General features: G+C 30.5%; 4 protein-coding genes and 1 pseudogene across 9 annotated transcripts in view; 4 read left to right on the forward strand and 1 right to left on the reverse strand.

Moving 5' to 3' along the window:
- Ubr3 (Ubr3 ubiquitin ligase) overlaps positions 1–1,594 on the forward strand; it is a 27,528-nt gene extending 25,934 nt beyond the window's left edge. Inside the window, exons 27-28 of the mRNA XM_083089592.1 lie at positions 80–219; positions 427–1,594. Of these exons, the coding sequence (XP_082945718.1) occupies positions 80–219; positions 427–544 (258 nt within the window). The 3' untranslated portion in view covers positions 545–1,594. The remainder of the gene's footprint in view (positions 1–79; positions 220–426) is intronic.
- Positions 16–5,931, reverse strand: LOC145965932 (small ubiquitin-related modifier). The gene is made up of 5 exons (XM_083089598.1): positions 5,739–5,931; positions 5,511–5,579; positions 5,353–5,430; positions 4,888–4,959; positions 16–4,431 (listed from the first exon to the last, which is right to left on the reverse strand). Exons 1-5 carry the CDS (start codon positions 5,751–5,753, stop codon positions 4,372–4,374), a joined length of 294 nt encoding a protein of 97 aa, XP_082945724.1. The 5' UTR covers positions 5,754–5,931; the 3' UTR covers positions 16–4,371.
- A 406-nt stretch (positions 5,932–6,337) lies between these two features.
- Positions 6,338–9,686, forward strand: Aatf (Apoptosis antagonizing transcription factor). Its single transcript, XM_083089597.1, has 2 exons — positions 6,338–6,726; positions 6,832–9,686. Exons 1-2 carry the CDS (start codon positions 6,530–6,532, stop codon positions 8,144–8,146), a joined length of 1,512 nt encoding a protein of 503 aa, XP_082945723.1. The 5' UTR covers positions 6,338–6,529; the 3' UTR covers positions 8,147–9,686.
- Positions 9,687–11,867: 2,181 nt separating this feature from the next.
- On the forward strand, positions 11,868–16,454 carry LOC145966065 (uncharacterized; annotated as a pseudogene). Its single transcript, XR_014436957.1, has 5 exons — positions 11,868–12,576; positions 12,702–12,815; positions 13,375–13,548; positions 13,621–13,859; positions 14,480–16,454. The product of XR_014436957.1 is annotated as an uncharacterized LOC145966065 (transcript).
- On the forward strand, positions 14,803–24,418 carry LOC145966041 (adipokinetic hormone/corazonin-related peptide receptor variant I-like). Of its 5 annotated transcripts, none has more exons than XM_083089751.1 (9): positions 14,803–14,929; positions 20,960–21,235; positions 21,357–21,505; positions 21,707–21,812; positions 21,900–22,107; positions 22,301–22,424; positions 22,697–22,829; positions 23,361–23,523; positions 23,758–24,418. In XM_083089751.1, the coding sequence occupies exons 2-9, from the start codon at positions 20,987–20,989 to the stop codon at positions 23,865–23,867; spliced, it is 1,242 nt and encodes a 413-aa protein (XP_082945877.1). In that variant the 5' UTR covers positions 14,803–14,929; positions 20,960–20,986; the 3' UTR covers positions 23,868–24,418. The 5 variants fall into 5 exon arrangements, with proteins under 5 accessions (XP_082945877.1, XP_082945887.1, XP_082945856.1 ...); XM_083089761.1 differs by lacking the exon at positions 14,803–14,929 and adding an exon at positions 17,154–17,574; XM_083089730.1 differs by lacking the exon at positions 14,803–14,929 and adding an exon at positions 17,156–18,051.
- The last annotated feature ends 402 nt before the right edge of the window (positions 24,419–24,820 follow it).

Raw genomic sequence — 24,820 nt, forward strand, 5'->3', positions numbered from 1 at the left:
ATGCAAAAAGAAATATTATCTACGAAGCAGATTTATTTGTAAAGAAATTATATACAAATATATTTTTATACATTTGTAGCATTCGATCGATTGTGGGGGCGGAACTGGTATTTATCTCGTAGTGACTTCGACTTACATTATCGTGATACGCGGTCGACGAGCGTGCTTGTGGGGATCTTTATATCTCGATGATTTCGAGGAAGAAGACAGAGATCTAAAGTGAGTACTATTCACGAGATAATAAAAAAAATATAAAATAATTAAGTGCCGCTTAATAGTCTAGATACAATCCTTTCTCTCTCTTTTTCATAAAACAAATTATTAATTAGACATTTAAAAGTAGAAATGATATCTTATTTAGTATCTTATTTATACTTGATATTATTTTATATTATAAATTATTATAAATAAATTTTATTGTTACAGACGTGGTAAACCTCTATATCTTAGCCAGGACAGGTATCAATTGTTGGAACAACAATGGCTGGCACATAGATTCGATCATACGAAGAAAACATGGGTCTGGCATCGCGATGCTTTGTGACCCCTCACGATGTTATTACGTCTCACTCATCTCTCTTAATCTCAGACTCCAAGAAGACTTTCTCCCTCTTTTCTTTTTTTTCTATCTTGTTCTTATAATTCCCGCAGTTATTTTCATGCAAAATGCCTCGCCCTTTCGTAGTAATGCCCGCGCGCTTTAGAGACTAACAGAAATAGATCGCTCTTAATAGATATTATATATTATATATTTATTATGCAGTTGAATAAATATAGTAGGCATATAAATGACAAATGAAAGTATTACAAAAAAACACACTTGTCTGAAGAAAAGAATAAATTTTGTTCATATAGTTACGCGTAACTTGATTAATGCATATTATGTAGAAATTTTATGTATTTTACGATGCTCTCAAATTATAAAACCTTGTACATTTTATTTAAATATATACATCGGACCATTCCCAATTTAATATTTCCGCATAATTATCTCTGAAACAGTGGTTAAAAAAAATCATTGAAAGCTGACGTCTCTTTTTCAAATTATATGTCAAACTGACAAATAGTCGAAATAGAGTTATAATTTGATTTTTTTTTTAATAGCCACTAATTTTAGTGATCATTATAGAAAAGATTAAAGTGAAATGCGTACTCTGTATATACATATATAAAATACGTCCTAATAATATACATATATAAAATACGTCTTAATAAAAAAAAGTACTTATATAGAATGTAGCGTTTCTACTTTATAGGAGAAAACAATATTCAAGTGATAATCGCAAAGAGACAAAACTCGTGTGTAGTTTTGAATAATTGAATTGTTCGTTTTGGAGATAGATAAAATTATAGATAAAATTTTGGATTTATGTTTCCTTATTTCTGAAGCACTTTGCAGATTGTATGTAAAGCAAACGCAGATTTTTTCGCGAATATTTATATTTTAGCATTAATGTATAAAATATACTAATTTTCCAAATAATATTGCTATGAACAAGATCATGTTGCTAGAAATATGAAAGAAATGTCGAAGACTGACATCTTTAAATCTGTATTTATGCCCAATGACAAAGATACTAGAATCTATATATAATCAGAAATACTATTTTATTTACACACCCTTCCCTTCTCATTATATTTAATCTTTATAGAGAAATAAAAAACTAAAAAGGAAAACAAGAGATGCGAGAACGTGTCGAATCCACTAAATGTCGATCAGAAATTTTTGTCACGTGACAACAAGCGCATGACACGGTAACAAAATCGATAATTTCTCGTTTTGGAATATAATATAGAATAGTGGCCATTACGCCCAATATCAATAATACGTGAAAAACATTAAAATTAATGTTTTGTTATATAGATTTATTACTGTTAAGTCATAGAAATTATGTACATGCATAAAATTTCAATCCGGATTTTCCGATGCTATAGATATATAGAAATAACACTAGCATTTTTTTAATATTTTATTCTTACGATATAAATTAATAGTTGAATATATGATTATATATGGTTATCTATCTATCTATTATAGATTATATATAATCTATTAGTAATATATACTATCTATAATCTATATATAGTTATGGAGGGATTATATATAATTATATATTATAGGTTTTATCCATATCAGAGATAATTCTTATTTTTTTATCTAAAAATTTTACTTTTTGGCAGTATTTTTTCTTTGCATTAATATATATCGGAGAATATTATATTTTTATATTTAATTATTACTGGACATTAAATTCATGTACTTTTAAAAATTATTAAATTTATAATTATGTATAAGCATACATTTATATTTACATTTTTGATCAATTACAAATGGTTACACATACCTCAATATCTTTAAAGGTTCTCTTAGAATTATTAGAGAAAATTTACTGTATAATTAATAATCTATAGCACCGGAATTTAAACGTCGAAGAGAGAGAAAGAATCCGCTTCGCAAGTTATCTCTTTAATAATCTTTACTACACCATACATGTCGAATGAAATATTGATTTGCGGCATATCGCTTGTTATCGTTTACGAGACAATTTGTATATCGGATATTTTTGAATAACAGAATAACAGATACGTAAAGTATTTCACACATATCTTATGACTTTAATTTTAATGACAGAATTTTCAATAAATTTTATTTTTTTTTAAAAAGTACTTGCTGGCAATAATTTTCATGAACTAAATTTTTAGGGTAAAAAATGTCATGAACTAAAAATTGAATTTAAAAAATGATTACAAGTTTGATTAATTTTAAATTTTAAATAAATATATTGTATTAAATATATACCATAAATATATTTCATTTAAAATATTAAATATATTTTATATGTACATGTGATCTTTTAATTTCATATTTAATTTTTTGTTTTCCTTTGAAATTCAATTAATGACCATTGGTTCTTAATATATTTTAATGACATCGTTCTCCATTTCAAATTAAAATTGATGCAAACTTTACTGTAATATATTCACAGCATATTAAGAAATATATAATAAATTTTTATTATAGATATATATATTAAAAATTTAAAATTGATGGGCAAATCTGTCATTAAAATCAAAATTGCGAGTTATACGTAAATCATTCTGTGTATATATAAAATTTAGACTTTACAAGTTGATTCCAAATTCTCTATATATTTTAGATATGTTTGTGAAATAATTCATTTTTGTATTATAAATATGTAATAATATAGCTCGTTATGTATTGCATCATTAATTAATGCTCATAAAACAAGATTATTTGTATGTAATTATTTTCAAAAGTGTCTTCTTTTTTGCTTATAGTATATAAGAATCTATGATAAAACTTATATAATTAAATACCCAAGAATTAATATCTTATAATTATTAAATATGTTAAAAGTATAAATAAAAATGAGCCTTGAATTTTATTATTTCTCTTATCTATTATTAAGAAATAACAATATTTATTTACTTTTTTGAGTGATCATATTTAAATAATACAAATATCATATGCAATAATGATAACTGTATCATTTCCATTTTATATTCTTCTCATGTTTTTAAATTTTTTATATAATTTTTATATTATATACTTTTTATAAATTCGATACTTATTGCAAAAGTTAGTCGTATCATGGTTAAAAAAAAAATTACGTGAAAACGCCAAGAATAAGTTCCTGAAGAATACCCAAAAATTACTCGCACTACATGTATATCATGTCTTATAACTAAAAATATTCTAAACCTTCTAAAGAACAAGGTATATTATATCAATTCTAAGTATTTCTAAGTTCAAAACTTGCGCTTCACAAATAATTTTTATTATTATTGCAGTTATTCAAAAAAAAAAGGTTTACAATTACACTTCCTTTTATTATATCTTAAATGTAACAATTTGTTATATCATATTCACATCTTTTTTTTGTGTATCTATCATAATACATAAAAAAAAGAGAGGAAAAAAAAACTAAAATTTCCAAGGACAAGTACAAATGAACAAGGAATTTACATATGTGAAACGCATTTATAATGGCGGATAATTCAGTTATTCTATTTCTGAGTTGCCCTGATGACACACTAAAAAGACGGAAACAGTGTGCAATGTTAAGGCATAACTGTCCGCATGCATGTTTTACGAAATGATCTGGGGATTTGCTGGACAGCCTCCCCGGCGATGATTCTTGATACAGGAATGTAAGACAGCACACACATTTTATAATATCGTATGTGAATTCAAAAAGAAATTACTTATTATTTAACCATTTGTGTTCGTGTGTATATAATATGTATATGCGTACTTATAAACTTGTCCATCTTTTTTTTGTTTAGTCACTTTCACTTTAAGAAATATTAGAATCAAATAATAAGCCTTTTTTTTCTTTTGTAATTGAATTAGTGACCACCTGTTTGTTCTTGATATACCTCAATGACATCATCATTCTCCATTTCAAGCTAAAATCAATGCAATTTTACTGTAATATAAATATATATTCACAGTGCATATTAACAAATATATATTTAAATAAAAATACATCTCTATTCTTATCACACACACACACACACACACACACACACACACACATATATATATATATATATATATATATATATATATATATATATATATATATATATGTCATACATGTACAAAGAATATTCTCAAATTCACATTTATATACGTTTTATATATGTTGCATTATATGTTTTATTACAGTTAATATTTTTCTAACTATAATTTTAAATTTATCTTTTAAAATATCAAATATTTTTAAGATATTTACAAATACATTTAGATATAAAACATTCTTTTAAATTATAAATAATTAAAAATTCAGGAGTTTTAACAGTTTTTAAACTGTGATATTATTTTTCTATTGATTCTGAATCAAAATTAAAAAATTAATTTACCTGCTTTGGTGTTTCGTCATCATTGATTCTTTTACCATCAAAAAGAAACCTAAGTGATGTCATAGGTACCCCCTGAATAGAATTAAATTTATGATTACATGTGAATATTACCACGTTTAAATGTGTAAAAATTTAACAAACTTTATTTTTTTATTATTAAATTCAATATGTAAAAGTTTAGATTAATAAAAGTATTAATTTTTCAAACAATTATTATCCGCACAAAAATTACACTGTTTACTATAAGAAAATTATTACTGTCGCATAAAAAATGAAATCAAAAAGCCATATAAAATTCTCGACACAATTTCTAAAAATGCATTAGGAAACTAAACAAATATATATTTATCATCAAATAAAAAACTAAATACATACTATGATTGAAATAAATTCATATTTCTATGTTACTTTTGAAAAATTCTGCAAAATCGCTTTAGCGTAAAATGAAAAACAAATAAAACCTACCACACGATCACTATAGGACTTCTTCAGCTTGCCCATTTGAGTGGTCATCTTTACCCTAAAATGAATTTCATTGCTGTCCTGGAAAAGAAGAGAAAGAAAAAAGAGGGAATATCTCGTGCATTCGCTAACAAAAATACGTTTGAGCATGCATCGCTTACATTTCCGACGACTTTGAGCTTGATGTACTCTGAATTCGCGTCACCTGGGCCGGCTTCGGGCTTTTGTTCCTAGTAGTTACACAGCAAGGTTAGAGCGCTAGTTTAAACACTCGACGAATCGGTGTAAAAAATTAACGGATTAATCGTCGCCGATCGCATGTTCGCGGCCACGATGGAGGATGACGAGGTCGGGAGAATCGCCGATCGCGCGGTTCTCGGATTGCTTACCTGATTGTCGGACATCGTTATCAATTAAATTACAATAAACTTCTTCACCACGCGCCAGAAACGCTAACCAAACACAAGCTCGCAATATGGCGCCCGAGCTTTTGTCAGTTTCACAACCTACTCTCAGCCTACTCGCCTCTCGTTTCGTGCCGGGAACGAAAGATCGTAACGGTCGTCAAGCGTCGTTCATAAACGTATCCGTTTTTCACGATACGGAAGTTAGATTAGGTTAGGTTGGAAGAGTGCTCGGATTAAATTAGGAAAGTCTAATATCCCTAGGGCGAAAGTCATAAAGCCCGTATCAGAGAAGGAAGAGAGAAGTCATGCATTAGAAATGGAAGAAATTGAAGATTAAAAATTAGATGTAACAATAAATCCAGTTAGAACAAAGATTTTCTGATTCCTTTTTTCTCTTTTCCGTGTGATCAATTTAAATATTAAATCTAAATCTTCAATGCAAAATCTGTTCATGTGATACGATCTTTAGGAAATATATTCCAACATCTGTTTAGAGAGTTTATTGTGTTTTCTCTCATCTATGTGTTAATTGTATATTCTATGGTATAACTTGGAGGTTCTGTTTTCAAGACGTTGGGTCTGTTCTTTTTAGCTGCACTGCTGCACTAGTGCAATAAGTTGGAAAGAGACAAACATACTTTCTTTCACTCTAACTAATTGCACTAGTGCAGCAGTGCAGTTAAAAAGAACAAGCCCGTTGTTATCACAGATTGCTACAGGAGGTTATATTTACTTGTACACGTGTTGGACGGAACCGTCTCGCATAAAAGAGAATGGCTGGAAAAAATTTCGTTGATGAAATAAATGCCTTGTTTACGCGAAAATCGGATTTTAACTCCGATGAAGAACCGGAAGAGACAAAGGCGAAGGTGGTGGAATATTACGACGAGGATGATGTCTCAGAAGACGAGTTTCGACAATCTAAAATTCGCACACAAAATATTAATACCTTGGACGAAGTGGATGAAAGGTAAAGATATTTTAACTTTGTATCTGTGCAGATTGGTCTCTTGGCTAAATTTTGGCTGATGGGATGCTATACGATTTATTCACTATTGATTTATTGTTAAAACAGATATGCCGGCAAAAAGGTCTCGAGGAAAGATATATATAATGATGAGGATGTTATGAGTGAAGATATGGAGAGTGAAAACTCTGAGGAATATGAGAAAGATGAAGAGATGGAAAGTACATTAGAACAAAGCGAAGATGAATTTGACAACAATGAAGAAGAAGATTTGCAGGACTCTCAAGATAGTGGAAATATGTCTAATACAGAAGAACAAGATGAGCATGATATGGATATAGACAATTCGCTTAACAATCAGAAAGAATCTACTATTAAAACCATGTCTGAAACAAATGTTAAGGCAGAAGTAGAAAAAGGCAATTGTATCAGGAACCAGCTCAAGTTTTGGGAAAATTTACTAGAGATGCGAATAAAATTGCAAAAGTGTGTTATAATTAGTAATCAGATGCCACAGTATGACATACATAAGAAACTTAGGTCAGATACAGATTTTATGAAAAAGACCAACGAGATTAAAACTAAATTGTTATTGAGCTTAAGTAACATGGTGCAATTGAGGGATCTCTTGTTAAAACAATATCCTGAAACGAAAAATCTATGTGTCAGTTCCAAGAAAAGAAAAACCGACAAAGACGAGAATACAAATTCAAATGATCCATTGGATGAAGAAATACCTTCTGATATAGAAGATACATTAGAAAATGAAAAGGAATCATCTATCGACGAAGACACGGGAACGGAAGAACCAGTACCTCGTAAACGTCTCAAATACAATGATTGTGAAAAAGTTTTGCAGGAAAATCATGATTCCTATAAAGAATATAGAGATTCTATTATAAAGAAGTGGAATGACAAAACACGGATTGCTACAGGTTCACTGAATAAAGGTTCGAGTCAAACTACACTTAAACAAATTGAATTTGCCATGAGCGACATAAGCAAATTACGAAAGAAAACTCAACTAAAACGCTCTGAATATAACATTGTTGGTAAATCTTTATCAAATGAAGATAGCGATGGTAGAAGAATTCAAGAATATGATCTAGAAATTTATGATGATGATGATTTCTATCATCAGCTGTTAAGGGACTTGATAGAGTATAAATCATCAGATGTAACAGATCCTGTACAACTCAGTAATCAATGGATCCAATTGCAAAACATGCGTAAAAAGATGAAGGTGAAAGTCGATACTCGCGCGACGAAGGGCCGGAGGGTGCGGTATAATATTCATAATAAATTAGTCAATTTTATGGCACCTGTTACAGTGTACGATACATGGACGGATAGTGCGAAGAACGAATTGTACAATTCATTATTCGGTAAAATAAAACCAACGGAAGACCAAATAAAGCAGTAATGAAAATTATGAAAACCTAAATTATTAAGTCATAATTTTACCTTTGTAATATACAAAAATTTATACATGATATATATATTGACAAATAGATTTCTTAATCTATCCGTTCCATGATGTAATCGGAATAATCTAATTACTATTTTTTAAAATACAAAAATGTATTCTTATATCGACAATAACTTTATACTTCTTTAATAAATTTGAGTGTCCATATTTTTAAATAGTACTAATATTTCGAATCATTAATATAGTTTATTAAATTCTTTTATTGTAAAGTAAATTATGTTGTTAATATCGTGAATCAATTTCCTTATGATTATAGAATTTTGATTTCGGCTTTATTAATAGCTAATTTATTGAAATTAAATAAATTGAAATTTGGCTCAAATAATAATTAAAAATTAAATCGAAATTGGAAAATTAGAGCCACAGCGCGGTAGTTGGAGCGCAGGGAAGAAATAACACTTCCTTCTTTCTGATTAATTGTACAGATCAAATTAAAAGTGGTTATATTAACAAAAAATGAGTGGTTACATTAAAAAAACGAATGTTTCAGATCTTTTGATCCCTCTTCACTGCGATGTCAACAAAATGTATTACAGAGTGTTTAAGAGATGATACATTAAAACCACACTGTAATCCTAATTTGCCAATTTCGTTTTAATTTTTAATTAATTTATTGAATTAATCAATAGAAAATTTTAATTATAATTAATAAAATTGGGATAAAAAAGAGAATGCAATTTTTAAAATATGCTGTAATGTATGATAATATTTGTTTAGTTTTATAAATATTGTATATACTGTGGAGTATTATATAAATGATGCGAATGTTAATTAGCACAGTTCAATAATATAGCGTAAAATTTTTGTAATAAAACAGATATATATACTATATAAAAGTATGTTATATCTATTGGATTTTTAAGTAAATATCAAATCATAAAATTTAAAGTAATATGCAATTACTTTATATAAAATATATTTTATCTTATTTTAGGCTCATCTATATAATCCTATTCAGACTTTTAAGAATTTATATGAAAAAACAACTAGAACTCTATCAAAAATATTTCTACGAAAGATAAATATATATTAGAAAAATATAGTATCAAAATAAGACTAGAGTTATATATATCTCGAGATTTATATTTTTTATCAAAGATTTATATTATAAATAAAAATTATTTGAGATGCGTGTTTTATTATGATATAAAATATCTACTTTTAAAAATATGCATATTTTATGTATTTTCACACGTTTATGTGTTTCTAAGTTGGTAAAAGACTGCGATTAACTATCATCAACTTTTGTCGTCTCAATTCTATCATTTAAACCTATGACCTCATTCTACTTTGTTATGTAGCATAAATGTGATATCACCATGTGATACTTACATGGCAATGTGATATCAAAGTAACTGGGGACAAAGATTGTTCCGAAAAGCGTATATTATTCCTGACATTCGCAAAAGATCTTAAGCTAATTAGATTTTAATAAGACTTTGTGTGTATACGAAATAAATTTAGTAATTTTTTATTTAATGCGAAAAATCAATTTTATAATTATATAAGATAATAATATATATAGGATATCAATTTTATATTATATTATATAGAATATACATTTCGGTTTGATTAATACAAGAACAACATTTCACGGATTTTTTTATTATGGAAAATTCTTATGAACAGTGAAGTATTTATATTTGAAGTACTTGCCAATAATCAAAAGAATGTATCGGTTAATATGGCGATGATAAATAAGAAGGAGAGCAGATAGTTTATTCTCGTGTGTTCATATCCAAATTAGTCTCGGGATTAATTATTAAGAATAATTGTAGAGAGATAATGGATAAAGGGAATATCGATATATCTTTTGTCTATAATAACTATTACATTTTTAATGATTATGTTTAAATGATTAACGAGAAATCGTATATAATGTCATATGTATAAACGCTCACGAATATAAAAATCACGATGACAATACCAAGGCAAATTAAATTATTTTGTATTTAAAAAAATAATAAAATGTTTTTATTTTTATCTCGGATTACATGTAATTATCTCTTAAATATCGTTAGAAAATCGTTAGAAAACTGTAGATAAGAACAATTTACTCCGATTATCGATTTATTAACCGATTTATTAACCAATCAGTTATATTATTATACATTAAACATCGTTTAAAATGAAGATTTTTGAAATATTGATTGCTTCTGCTATAAATTATATGAACATAAAGAATAATCTAATATCACTGTTATATTATACTTTATATATTCATGTTGCGTTTTAATCATATTAATTCTTATATAGCACTTATTCTTATATCGTGTGTTTTAATTAAATCATATTCTCTCTTTTGCACTTTCTTGTGTAAAAATTTTGCTTTATGTTTAAGTTGGTATGTCATCCTGCGATTTATATCGATTCAATTAATTAAATCGATTCATCAATTATAAAATTATATTAATCTAGTGATGCATACTTGATCAAATGATTCAAAACACAAAAATTTATCGATGATCCCACGTGCATTCATGATTCATGTGCGTGAAAAGTATAATAAAAGAAAGCATCGGGTTATCTTCTCTCTCTTATTATAATTAATGGCTAGTTTACAATATCTCTGTCAATATTTTCATCGCAAAGATTTATATTACAAAATGCTGAGATAAAATGAAAAATATATAAAAATATATATATATAGAAAGAGATATATAAAAAATGGAAATTTTGAGTGCTCTATTAAAATCGATGTACAAACAAAAGCGAAGCTATTAGATAAACTCAATTAACGAAGTTAATTTATCAAACTAAAATTTGATTGCTAATTTAAACATAATTGCCAGTGTCCGAACGATATTCTTTAACAATATCTTAAAGAAATTTCGATCCTGTATGAACACTAACATATTGAGGGAATTAATCTCGAGACCACACAATGAGATGTATGTAATATATTGGCATGCAATTTTTCAGACTCACGATCATTGAAACAAAATTGATTTTAAGGAGCTCGTTATGTAAGATCACGAGACATTGCAATTATCAAGCAAAATAAAAAACATTTAGGATGAACTATTAAGTTTAACAAGATATCATTGTTTCTTATAAGTGATTATTACAATATAAACGCGAAATAAACTTTAGCGTTTATCTTAGAACCTAAAGGAAAATAAAAGAAAACTAATTACTTTACTTTTTGTAAATAAGATATTTTTTTATCCTGATACAGATTTTTAATATATATTATAATATTGTAAAAATGAAAAATTAAACACATACACATGTGCTAAATTTGCTACAGGAATCTCGCTCTGTGGACGATTTTAAATATCGATTTTATTTTAAGAAAATTTATACAAAAACACACATGCACCTATAATTAATAAATCATTTAAATAATAAGTTATCTATATAGATATTTTTTATTAAATATAAATATATATGCGTATAAAATTTTATCTTTCCTCTTCATGTTATAAAATTTTTGCATTTTATGAAAACAATAATTACTTAATTAAAGAACACTTAATTGTCGAAAAAGATAAGTAAAAACTTGATCATAGAATTAATTTCGACAAAATTTACTACAATGTTATCTACTGTCCTCAATACATCCTATCAGTGGCGATTTGACACTTGACCCTTGTCGCCGGTCTAAGTGCCTGCGTCGGTGGATAAACCTTCCCGCCGAATCCGCAGTTCCTTGTCGTTCATCGGGTGCTTAATTATACCGAATTCCATCATCGATCACGTGTAGATCGCGTCTTTCTTTGACATTTCGTGAAATTCATACTATTCACGCGTACAACGTTTCGGCGTAAAAAGTGAATGATAGATAAGTCTGCTTTTTTTTTGTGTCTCGCCGTGATACGGGATTTTTTTCTCGATGTTTTGTCGATCGATATGCCAGTATACGCAACGAGAAAACAGATTGAAGACATACATGTGGAGATAATTCGCGATCGCCCCAGGAATCCACGTGCCAAGTGACGCGCGGAAGGATCACTCGCGAAAACGACTAATGCCTGTTTTTACCAACGTCGTTTAACTTTAATCTTAGCTTAACTCACTCTTTGTCTCCTTCTAACTGTTCCTTTAGAAAGAGACAAAGAATGAGTTAAGCTAAGATTAAAGTTAAACGACGTTGGTAGAAACAGGCATAAGTAAGAAAAGTTTTCACGCGTAAACCACGTGGTTCTTTTCTCTTCAAGATTCATTCGGAGATAATTCATGTTGACACAAAGCGTGTTTATTGATCTTTAAGTGGACGACTCGATCTACTTCTAGTTCTAATCATAGCTGAGATATTGCAAGTCACTATTTTATCTAATATTTTGAAAACATCAAGAATTAGGATATCAAGAATAAGTGTACTCGAAACATATCGAGATTCGGACTACGAGATTACGAATCGAGTAAGAAATTGTTTATTGAATTAAAATTATATTCTTTTCTTTCCATCAGGAGAATCTACGATTTATGTATGTGCAACTTTTCCTTTCAAATTTCGTCTCTTTCTTAAAAATTTCATCGCGGAAAGCTTAATTCATTCGCACGAAGTGAATCAATTAAAACGATCACGTCAGAATGCGAGTCTTGTTGATCCTCGGGCTATTCATTGTCTGCGTTGTCGATGGCATCATACTAGATGAAGGTAAGGATTTCGATTCAACTGAAAAAGTAGAAAATATTTTTCCGATTTAACGTCACGAAGTACCTTGCATCACTTCCAAAATTCATACCCACACATTCCCCCTTTTTATTAATTAACATAAACATATACATTTGCAGTAATAAAAGATTTTTCCCAATATTCTTTTTCATTTATCCAATAATCTAAATATCGATTTAGGATTTTATAACATCTAATACCATAGCTACTATTACTACTATTACTTCTTTTCGATTTAGATGCTCTATCGAAGACTATTTCCGGTGCGATGCTACAAGAAACTTGGTAGCAACGCGAGATCGATGATCAATACATAATACGGTCATTTAATTCCTGTTTATATCGTATTAACAATGTGCAGATAAATTAAAAGCGAGACATTCTTCCATCATATCAATATTGATTGAAATTTCTATTCAATATTAATTCTTATATTTTAAATCCATTAATTTCATCATCCATTATTTGTGTGTGTGTGTGTGAATGTATATATTTTTTTATATTATTCTATTTATAATATTTTTTTATTTTATTTCGATAGCCTTAACTGCGAGACTGCAATATGTATAGAACGAAGATGAATTTATTATCGCCTTGTCCAATATCAAAGCCAAGAAGAAATCCGGCGCGACCAATTCGATCGAGACTCTATTGGCCATAAAGTATAAACAGGAAACCAAAATGATGCTTATACTCGATCGACGAACAAAGCGCGGTGAGCCGGCCAATTCCTCAGGATTTCCCTAATTTTTTACATCACGAAACATTGACCCCCTCGTCGTTTCAGTTATACTCGAGAGCTTCGACGAAGGCGGCCAACGCAGCGCCGCACACGTCAACGTAGACTCCCTCGCGGTGAATACGCCTCTGAAGAAGCTGATTATCCTGGTGCACCAGAATGGTGGACCAACTCGAATTAATTCTCGCATGGACGTACATATCAATTGCATGTACGAGGGTTCCATACCCCTCAAGAAAACTTTCCGCGACATAGTCGAGACCGAGAACATTCCGTTCATAGAAGTGGTAAGAATCTAAAATATTTGTCGTTAAATTAATATTTTTGGATAATATATTTAGATAGGATTTTTTTCCTATCCCATGTCAATTCGTGTATTTTATTTGCGTTGGCTGAGGAAATTGAAAGAAAACAAACGCGAATATATCGGCTTATATATCGATATTTGAAATCGCTCTTCGAATCTAAAATCTCTGTTCACATCTTTTTACTTTTCCGTTCTGCTCGATATTATTTCCCGCTGTCGGAAATTAAAAAATATATTTCCTCGCTTTTACGATTTCTTACTTACGAGCTATCCGCAAACGTGGGACGACGTCTTTCCAAATGGTTGACGAGGAGCAACCTAAGCTAGTTGCTGCTTCTATGACGCGCATCTGGCTAGTTCCGACTTTATGCACTCTACGATTTCTTTCTATTCTCGTTGCAATTTACTGTGCAAAATTCTATATTTCTATATTTTCACAAATTTTAAAATAAATATTAAAAATATTATTACATATCATGTAAAATTTTTAATTCATAAATATGCTCACTTATTTGACTGAACAATTTATTTGATTGAAATTTATTCAATTGAAACTAATATTTATTTATTAATAAACATAATCTTTCAAAATCTTTTTAGTTCAGAGGACGAAGATACCGGGCAAAAGTGTTAATCCAACATCATTGATGCGTTGAAGAAGAACGGGTCCCGATAATCTAATCAAAATAAAGCAGCCTTCGATATTCGAGAATACAAAACAACCAAACCACACGAAAACTTATTCTACCGATTTCAACGGATATGATCAAAAAAAGAAACCTACCGATCGACCTGACGGGATTGATGACAGCAACGGAATCACCAACGAATCGGGCAGGTCGAATCAGAATAACGATTCTATACCGTCCACTGGTCAAAACGACACAAAACATCTCAAACACCATTTGAACAACAAAAAATCTCCCAGTAAGAAAGATCAGTACACTGATTCGAATGATTGGCAGAAAAAGAAGAATTCGCGACGTCCAGGAAGCAATAATAAACGTGATAAATATGATCCAGATGACTCTTCTGATTCATTCTCATCGGGTGAGACAGATAATCTTGAACCAGGATCGCTTTCTTCACCATTTACTTTGCAGCCGTCTTATCATAATATGACACGTATTGCGATGCTAATGTCACTTGCTGCAAACAATTCTATTATAAACAAACCAGAACAAATTAAATTAGAAAATAGTGAAATTAATACTTTACAAAATAATTTAGAAAAATTAAATAGAAGCAAAAGAGGATTCGATCTTCAACTTGACCCCGGTCCTAGATTTAAAAAACAAATGGCAATTATAGGTGGAGGTACTCTTGCAGCTACCATTGGTAGTGCTATTGTTGCTGGCGCGGCTTGTAGTTTTATTCCTATAATAGGAACTGCTGCTTGTGCTGGTAATGCTGCATTGGGTGGATTTATTGGTGGAGGGCTTATATCTACGTCAATTGCAAGTACAGTTTAAATTAAAAAGGTGGGAATAATATTAAATTTATTCTCACTTTTATATTTCAATAACAATATATAATAAATAAAATTAGAAGAGAGTAAAAAAATAATAAAAACTAATAAGTATTTTAAGGAAATAAGTTTAATCACAACTGGAATAGCAATTTAACTGCATGTGGTAATAATTCATTAGCATCAGAAAAAATAATTAAAAGAATAAAATAAAATAATTATAAATGGTAATACTTTAGAAATGAATAGACATTAAGAAAAACCATTTAATAATAGTTAATAAGTGATATTTTGTAGTATGGCAGGATGATAAAAAGGAAAAATGATCTATCGTTAAATTTCAAAATGATATTCAAATAAATAAAGGTAAATTAATTCAATATAAGGATTATACATTTATTTTGAGCAGTTAATAGTTTAGATTTAACTATAAATACTTCAATGGCTGGTAATGCTTGGTATTGAAAATTAGATAAAAATGAAAGATTTAAATTTATCTATTGTTGAAACAAAAATGAGGAAATTTACGGAAATGAGAATAGTTTAAGACTTTTTCTTTTCTTTTAACAAGATTATTAATTTTATAAATATATAAAATTCTAGCAAAGAAAAATACATAGAAAAAGAGAGAGATATATAAAAAATAGAAATTTCGAGTGCTCTAATAGAATCGATACATAAACGAAAGCGAAGCTATTAGACAAACTCAATTAATGAGGTTAATCTATCAGGCTGAAATTTGATTGCTAATTTAAACAGAATTGCCAGTGATTGAACGATATTATTTAACAATATCCTCAAAGAAACTTCGATCCTGTATGAACACTAACATACTGAGGGAATTAACCTCGAGACCACCCAATGAGATGTATGTAATATATTCGCATGCAATTTTTCAGACTCACGATCATTGAAGCGAAATTAATTTTAAGGAACTCATTGTGTAAGATCACGAGACATTGCAATTATCAAGTAGAATAAAAAACGTATAGAGTGAACTATTGGTCTTAACAAGATATCACTGTTTGTTAAGTGATTACTACGCGAAATAAACTTTAGCGTTTATCTTGGCGCCTAACCGAAAATAAAAGAAAACAAATTACTCTACTTCTTCCAAATAAGATATTTTTTTATTCTGATACACATTTTTTTACAATATTATATTATATCATATTATATGATAATATATGATATAATATAATATTGTAAAAATGAAAAATTAAACATGTACACATGTGCTAAATCGGCTACAGGAATTTCGCTCTATGAACCATTTTAAATTTCGATTTTACTTTAAGAAAATTTTAAGTTGTATAAGAAAATTTATACAAAAACACACATGCACATATAATTAATAAATCATTTAGATATTAAGTTATCTATATAGACATATTTTTTATTAAATATAAATATAAATATATATATATATATATATATATATATATATATATATATAATTTTATCTCTTCCTCTTCATGTTATACAATTTTCGCATTTTAGGAAAACAATAATTAATTAATTAAACAATACGTCTTTAATTGTCGAAAAAGATAAGTAAAAACTTGATCATGAAATTAATTTTAACACAATTTACTACAGTGTTAATTTTATACTTCTTATATTATAGCTTTAAAAAATATGTATATATCTTTAGTCTTTACATAAACTTTTCAAAGAAAAAGTCATCTAAGCATAAATTTAAGAGATATTTATACTTAAAAATTTTATGTTGTTTTTACACATTCCTAATATTGAGTATAATGTACGAGAATCTATCCTTTGTCTCCGCTCCATCTTTAGAAAGTGACAGTGACAGAGAATCAATTCAATTGTAATATAATGACATACATCCGCAGATATTTTCGTCTTTCTAAATAGCATCCAAGGCTCCAAGATTCTCGTACGCGTGCGGTTCATTCACATTGATTTCGGCTTCCGCTATAAATCTCCGTTCACATTCCGGATATGTGCTCGATCGACGGTACTGTCCCCGACACGTTAGTCCTATCAGCGGCGATTTGACACTTGACCCTTGACGCCAGTCTAAGTGTCTGCGTCGGCGGATAAATCGCGAACCGTCCTGCGGAATCCGCAGTCCCTCGTCGTTCATCGGACGCTTAATTATACTCGCGCCGCATCGAATTCCGTCACCGATCACGTGTATATCGCGTCCCCCTTTGGCATTTCGTGAAATACTGTTCACGCGTGCGATGTTTCGGCGTAGAAGGTGAATGATAAGTCTGCTTTTTTTTGTGTCTCGCCGCGATACGAGATTTTTTTCCTCGATGTTTTGTCGAGTGATATGTGCCAGTATACGCAACGGGAAAACAGATTGAGGACATACATGTGGAGATAATTCCCGATCGCTCCGGAATTCACGCGCCAAGAGACGCGCGAAAGAATCACTCGCGATTAAGTGATAAAAGTTCACGTTTTCATGCGTAAAGCACGCGGTTTTTTTCTTCTTCAAAGTCCATCCGCAAATGATTCGCACTGACACAAAACATATTGATTCATCTTAAAGTGTGAACGACTCGACCTAGTTCTAATCACGACCTTCTAGTTCTAATCATAGCTGAGATATATTGCAATTCACTATTTTATTATTAATTTATAATTTGGAAAACATCAAGAATTAGCGGATATCAAGAATAAGTGTACTTCAAACATCGAGATTCGGACTACGAGATCGATTACGCATCGAGTAAGGAATTGTTTATTTTATTGAATTCAAATTATATCCTTTTCTTTCCATCGGAAGAATCTACGATTTATGTGCAACTTTTTCTCTCAATTCTTTTTTTATTTTTTAACTTATAACTATCTCCAATAAACAGAAAATAAGTATATTTGTTAGGAAAATTTTCTTTTTTTATTTGCTAGAAGTAAAAGCTAAAAATATTTCTAAAGAAAATTGCAAAAAGCAGTCATAAATCGTATTTATATTGTATAAAAAGAGTTATCTAACATCATCCCCCTTGTCAAGAATAATTGATCGATGTCGTTGCTATCGACGTTTCATATCAGTTATTCAGTATTTGCGGAAATATATAATAGCGAGTTATTTACATAGATATATGTTTTTAATTTCAATTTCGAGATATTGAAAAATTAATCTCATATCGAATCTTTTAAATTTTTTTACAACGATTATAAATATATTTCTAATTTCTAATTATATATATTTTTAATCGTGCGCTTGTTCCATTCTAAATGCATTAATCAGGTTTTATTGTTGGACAAATTGCATTATATCGATATGTCGATAATAAGCACAAGCGAGGGAGGATTCTTAATTGAACCATATCAACAATTCTATTCGATAGAATCATATCCTGCGAGCGATTACGTCATATAGACAATCCTGTACAAATTAATCAATATTTTTTACTTTTGTCACGAATTATGTATTGAAATACAATATGCGTCTTTGCATTATTATTACATAATTTCATTCTTAAATGAGGCTTTTGATTTTAATCTAATCTAAGTGTGTTATTGGATGAAAACATGGCAGTTTGTTTGCAAAATAATTGCGTAAAATTTGTTTGGCCAAAATGAGACAAATCAGTGTCGTATCGACTTCGTCTGCGCATTCGTCTGCATTATATTGTGAAAATAACGAGAACCTAGATAAGGATCACGACAATTATTGATTCGCCGTTGAAGAAGATTATTTTCCCCTGACATATGTGTTGAAATCTCTTATTGGACGATCTGTATCGAGAAGACTTTCTGCGTTTTAAGTTATTCGATTCTTAGTAATTTCTCCCACATTTATTTGCATGATCCATAATACAAACTTCTGTATTTGTTGCTGTTTAGAAAAATAGGATGATATTACGCTTAATACTGTTTTGCAACTATCTTCCTACATTTATCCGCAATATAATATTGATAATAAATTAATGCTATCAAAACAAATATCTATATCGCTCAAATCCTGAAAAATCGTATCGAACTACGATAGAATGAAGCGAATTGAAGAAAAACAGCTCATTAATGTGATATCTTAACGTGTTCCCTCGATGATGCACTTTGCGCTTCGGGGCCGAAGTTTAGTTTCGTGTCTCTGGCGCATGTTTAGCACATGATGCGGATTTGGTACTTTGAACGCAATCTACATTCTTGATATTTTAATATTAAGATCCTCGCACAGTAATATTGCGAGGGATACCTCTCGTAATCTCTCGCCATATATCTGTTGTTTTCCTCTTTGCGTTTCACTCGGTGAAAAAGTGTCGTGCAAATTGTAGTCACTTCTCGGAGCAGTTCTTCATGATACATAGTTTCCAAAGGTTGTAGACTAATTCGAGCCTCGATATCTCCTACGATACGGACCTGCGCTGAACAGGCCTCGCCAGGTCAGCAGAAAGTAAACCGAATCAGTATCACAACGCACCCCGCACGACGAGGGTTGATTGTTCATCAATAGTGCGCAGAGACGAAGCGAGTGAATCTCTCGATTCGGCGAAGATCATCTTGAAATATATAATACTATTCTGGCCTACGGTCTGTACAGTTCATTTACAGTGTTCTCATCATAAACTGCAATAAATTCGATTCCATTCCAGAAGAGAGTTTAATTTGTTTTGTAATCAAATCAAAAAATTTAAACGCTTTATGAAATATTATGATACTCTCTCACACATGCACAAGTTTTTCTCTCTTTATAATATTTTCTATAATATTTTCTTCTATAAAATTTTTAAACATTTTCTTCATGCCAAGTATTTTCTAGAAAATATACACACGTAAAAATTAAAAGACTGAAAGATTCTTGTAATACATTACATTTTTCCCAGCTGCCAACAATCAATATACAAAAATTTCTTTAAAATTTCTTAAACATAATTTATAGATTTTTTATTGCATTTTTCCGAGCTGCCAACAATAAATATACAAAAATTTCTTTAAAATTTCTTAAACATAATTTATAGATTTTTTATTGCATTTTTCCGAGCTGCCAACAATCAATATACAAAAATTTCTTTAAAATTTCTTAAACATAATTTATAGATTTTTTACGATTTGTTACTTTTTAATAGCGTTTATATATAATTGCCCACGCATCTAATTGAATCCAAAGCCGTACTTAAGTATAACGTAATCACTCGGATCCTCTCACTATGTTTAAAGGCCAAGTTGTTAACCATAAATAAATCATTCATCAGCCTGGCAAATATTTGTCGTATCAAATTGAATCGAATTTTGTATTTTACGTCAATGCAACGCAACCCTTTGAAGGTGGCTGCTAGGTTTAAAGACCAAATCGTTTACCACAAATAAATCATAGACTGACAAACACTTGACGACGTATTTCTCCGCGAATTGTTACATGGTCCGTTGAAATGCCTCGCGAACATACTAGATTCATTGTCCCGATCTATTGTTTCCCAAACTTTCCGAGCTAAAAGTACGAATGTGAGGTATCTCGAATGAATGCGCGTCACAATCGGACGTATTCTCGTTCTTCGAGATTTTCTTCCGCCTTTTCTAAATTTTAGACAAAGATAAGAAGAAAATTTAATTAATTCAATATAATTGAAGCAAAGAAATAGTTGCGTTGCAAAAAATACTTGTTTTCATAGAATCTAACGCGATGATTGCAGATGAAGTAATAAGTCATCCTCAACGACATGGAGAACGTGATACAGTTAAGCGAAGCCGAAAGTGAGGAGAGCCTCAAGTGCAATGACACAATGGAATTGCCGGATGAAATGCGATTCAATGCCGGTCACCTTGTGGCAATAGTTACTTACAGTATCTTAATGGTAATATCGGCCGCTGGGAATATTACCGTGCTGATAATGACTATAATAAAGAAGCGAAAATCCAAGTCTCGTATACACATCTTCATAATGCACTTGTCAATCGCTGATCTCCTTGTAAGTATTTAAATTAACACAATTAACTCATTAAGTAATTGTTGTTTGTCATCTGTAAAAAGGCATTCGGGGAATGGGGGGAGGAAATTGAATATAAAATTTTATCAAATTTAATTATTAGGTGACATTCTTAATGATGCCACTTGAAATTGGATGGTCGATAACAGTATCGTGGGAAGCCGGAGACGCGATGTGCCGTATAATGGCTTTCTTCAGGATATTCGGCCTATACCTTTCATCCTTTGTAATAGTTTGCATAAGTATAGACAGGTCAGCATGTAATAATAATGTCAATAAATCGAATATTTTATATGATACACGTGCGATAAATTTCTCTTTTCTTTCGTTGATCATGATATATCCAAGTAAATGATACATATAATAATATATAGACTGCATACGCGGTCATGGTGCATTTGAAATCTTATAATCGCATTTAGAATATATCTTACGTGTAACGTAACATTACAGATATTACGCTGTGATGCGGCCTCTTCAGATGCTGGACGTTTACACGAGAGGAAAAATAATGCTGATGCTCGCGTGGGTTGGCTCCGTGTTGTGTTCTTTGCCGCAGGTGCCCTAACTTGCACATATTGCTCAGCACACGATTTCACTTTTATTATCCGGCAAATTTAAGCACATAATATTCTTTGTTCTCCAGATGTTGGTGTTTCATCTCGAGACTCATCCAAATTATACTTGTTATACCCAGTGTATAACTTTCAACTTCTTCCCATCGCATCTGCACGAAATTTCCTATACTTTATTCGGCATGTTGATAATGTATTGGTTCCCACTCATCGTAATACTCTACACTTATAGCAGTATTTTCATGGAGATTTGCCGTAGATCCCAAGAGAAGAATGAAGGTACGTCCGATATGATTTATCGCGCTATGAAAATTATTTATACATGAAACATATTTCACACTCTCACTTATAATTACACATACGCACACAATGTTACATTATTTCTTATTTTGTTAGTAAAGTTCCCTATATCATGTTATTTAATGCTCGGTAACAAAGTAAAGCGATTAATCAACAGACGCTTCTCTCGCAGATAAAATACGTCGTTCTTCGAGCGGTTTTCTAAGTCGAGCGCGAATACGCACTTTAAAAATGACGATAACCATTATCGCCGTATTTCTTATCTGTTGGACTCCTTATTATGTGATGAGCGTTTGGTGAGTGACTATTTTTCAATTTCTACAGAATCTTTTTCTTTCGTCGCTAACTAGAAATTACATTCCGCAAAATCAGCAAAATCAACCGAGTCGATTATGCAAACGCAAAAATACTGATTTTCGTGACCAACGTTCATGGTCACAGATAGACTTATGCAAATTCAGCTCTATTAAAAGAAAAAAAATGATGATAATAATAATAACATTCCAGTAAATTTTTTACTTGAAAAATTCGCTGGTAATTTGCGATTATTATTGTTGAATGTAAATAGGTACTGGTTCGATCAACCATCAGCCCAAAAAGTCGACAAACGCATTCAGAGAGCCCTCTTCTTTTTCGCGTGCACCAATTCCAGCATGAATCCCATCATCTACGGTATTTTTAACATACGTCAAAAAAACAAAGTAAGTATTTATTATCTGAAACAAATAGTATGCATGTGTGATATCAACTCTCGTAAATTTTCTCCTTAAAGATTTTTTCTAAAATGATTACCATATAATTATTTTGCTTTTTCTTCATTTTTTATTGATTTTAATTGTAATAATTTTTATAAATTCGTTCAAATTATGCAGGCGAGAGAGAAAAAGAAAGAGACAAAGCTTTGCATAATAAGCTTTCAATATACATAACGATTTTACTCTAATAAAAATTATAGTCAATCGAAGCGTGAAATAGAACTCGATACAAGACGAATTCGTATAATCATTTTGTTAACGCGATTATCTGCGCCCATGTATTGTTAACGCGTGAATGGTAAAGTTTCATCTTATTTAACTTTATCTTTGCAGAAGCGAACTCGCGCTACTACTTGCAAGTAGAAAACATTAAAAAAAATATTACTCGAGTTTCTATTAACAATTAAAACGTATACTAACACATTTACTTCTCTTTCCTACTAATATGTTCAAGCTACCTATTATTTGTATTTCCAGGCAAAGACTCAATCCTATCCTCTTCTCAGGCCCATCAACACAACTATGGAACTTCCAGTAGTCACTTACGCCAAAGAGTCCATTTTCACCATTTTCGTAATTGCCTTGCCGATTCTTTTTAACCCCTTGACTTCATATAACAGACGTTCATCGCATGATCATGGTAATTATGTGCGTCCTTAATTTATCATCTTATCTTTGCTATTAAAATTGACAAATGAAAACATTTAACAAAAAATAATTTCATTGTTCTTTCCATGGGGAAAAATGAAGGAAATGCATATGAAAGCGCAAGTATAAAAGACGATACAAAAGGACGATGCAAGAATGTGCGAACTTTAGATTAGATGAATTTTGAATCTTTTCCTTACGAAAATATCTACTTTCTAATTTCTAGACTCCGATACGTACAACCACAATCGAGACCCGACTCACGCCGCTGTCTCTGTCGGTCAAGCTTCTCGATTGATGAACACGACGTTGGCCAGATCGAATAGATGCGTCTAGAAGAATGAACTGATGCCTCGATGTGTATTTACATCTTATGAAAAAAGGAGCAATTGTGTGAATTGCGCCTCGAACGACTTCGCCGTCCATACGCAATGCAAGCCCTACGTAAGCGTCGTGTACATTAAAAAGTCTTATATTTATATATTTTCAAATATATGATATTAAACTACAACGATAAACTGTGATTGCGATCGAGTTACTCGATGGATCCTTGATGCAATGTACAAGAAGACGAGTTTTCCTCGGTGAACTATTATATTCGTTCATCTCTAGATATATTTATTTTGATGTTAGTTAAGCTCTAGATAAGAATGATTAAGTGATTTTTGTACGTATTACGATATAAGCAGCGTTTCAAGTGTGCAAACAAATGTGCAACTTCGTCGGATGCATGTGTTCCTTTTTTTTTTTATAATTTTACAACGCAAGATTGTACAAACAAGTGAGTTATTTATAGCACCGCTATAATTCTGCATTTATAATTCCATATTTTTATAATGGAGAAAAAAATATGAAGAAAATATATATATATTCACGTCTTGTCCGCACATTTTCCTCGTCTCTTAAGAGCCTTAATTGGAGCCTTAAATATAAGCCTAAAAATTGACTTATCATTTTTATTTATAAATATTTCTGTAGATAAAAAATGAAATAAAATATTAATTCATGTGATACAAACGACGTACAAACGCACATACACATGACACGTGTGTGCAAATTATTCTCGCGTAATCGTAGTTTAATGTTACGCGATAACGTAATAATGTATTTTGATTCGTAAAGTAATCATTGTAAACGCTTTTCTCAGAATCGAACGCATCTAGATATGTGCCAGCTCAGTCTCAATTGAGTTAAATCTGCGTGACTCCGTGTCGGGTCTGCTGTTACATCTATCAAATTCAGCCGCACATTGTATCCGTAATGCCGCTTAATTAATAAAGGAGAATTGA

The sequence above is a fragment of the Camponotus vicinus genome, unplaced genomic scaffold (assembly GCF_025532165.1).
Source record: "Camponotus vicinus isolate PSW18456_S1 unplaced genomic scaffold, iyCamVici1.0 SCAF_1, whole genome shotgun sequence".
Taxonomy (NCBI): Eukaryota; Metazoa; Arthropoda; class Insecta; order Hymenoptera; family Formicidae; genus Camponotus; species Camponotus vicinus.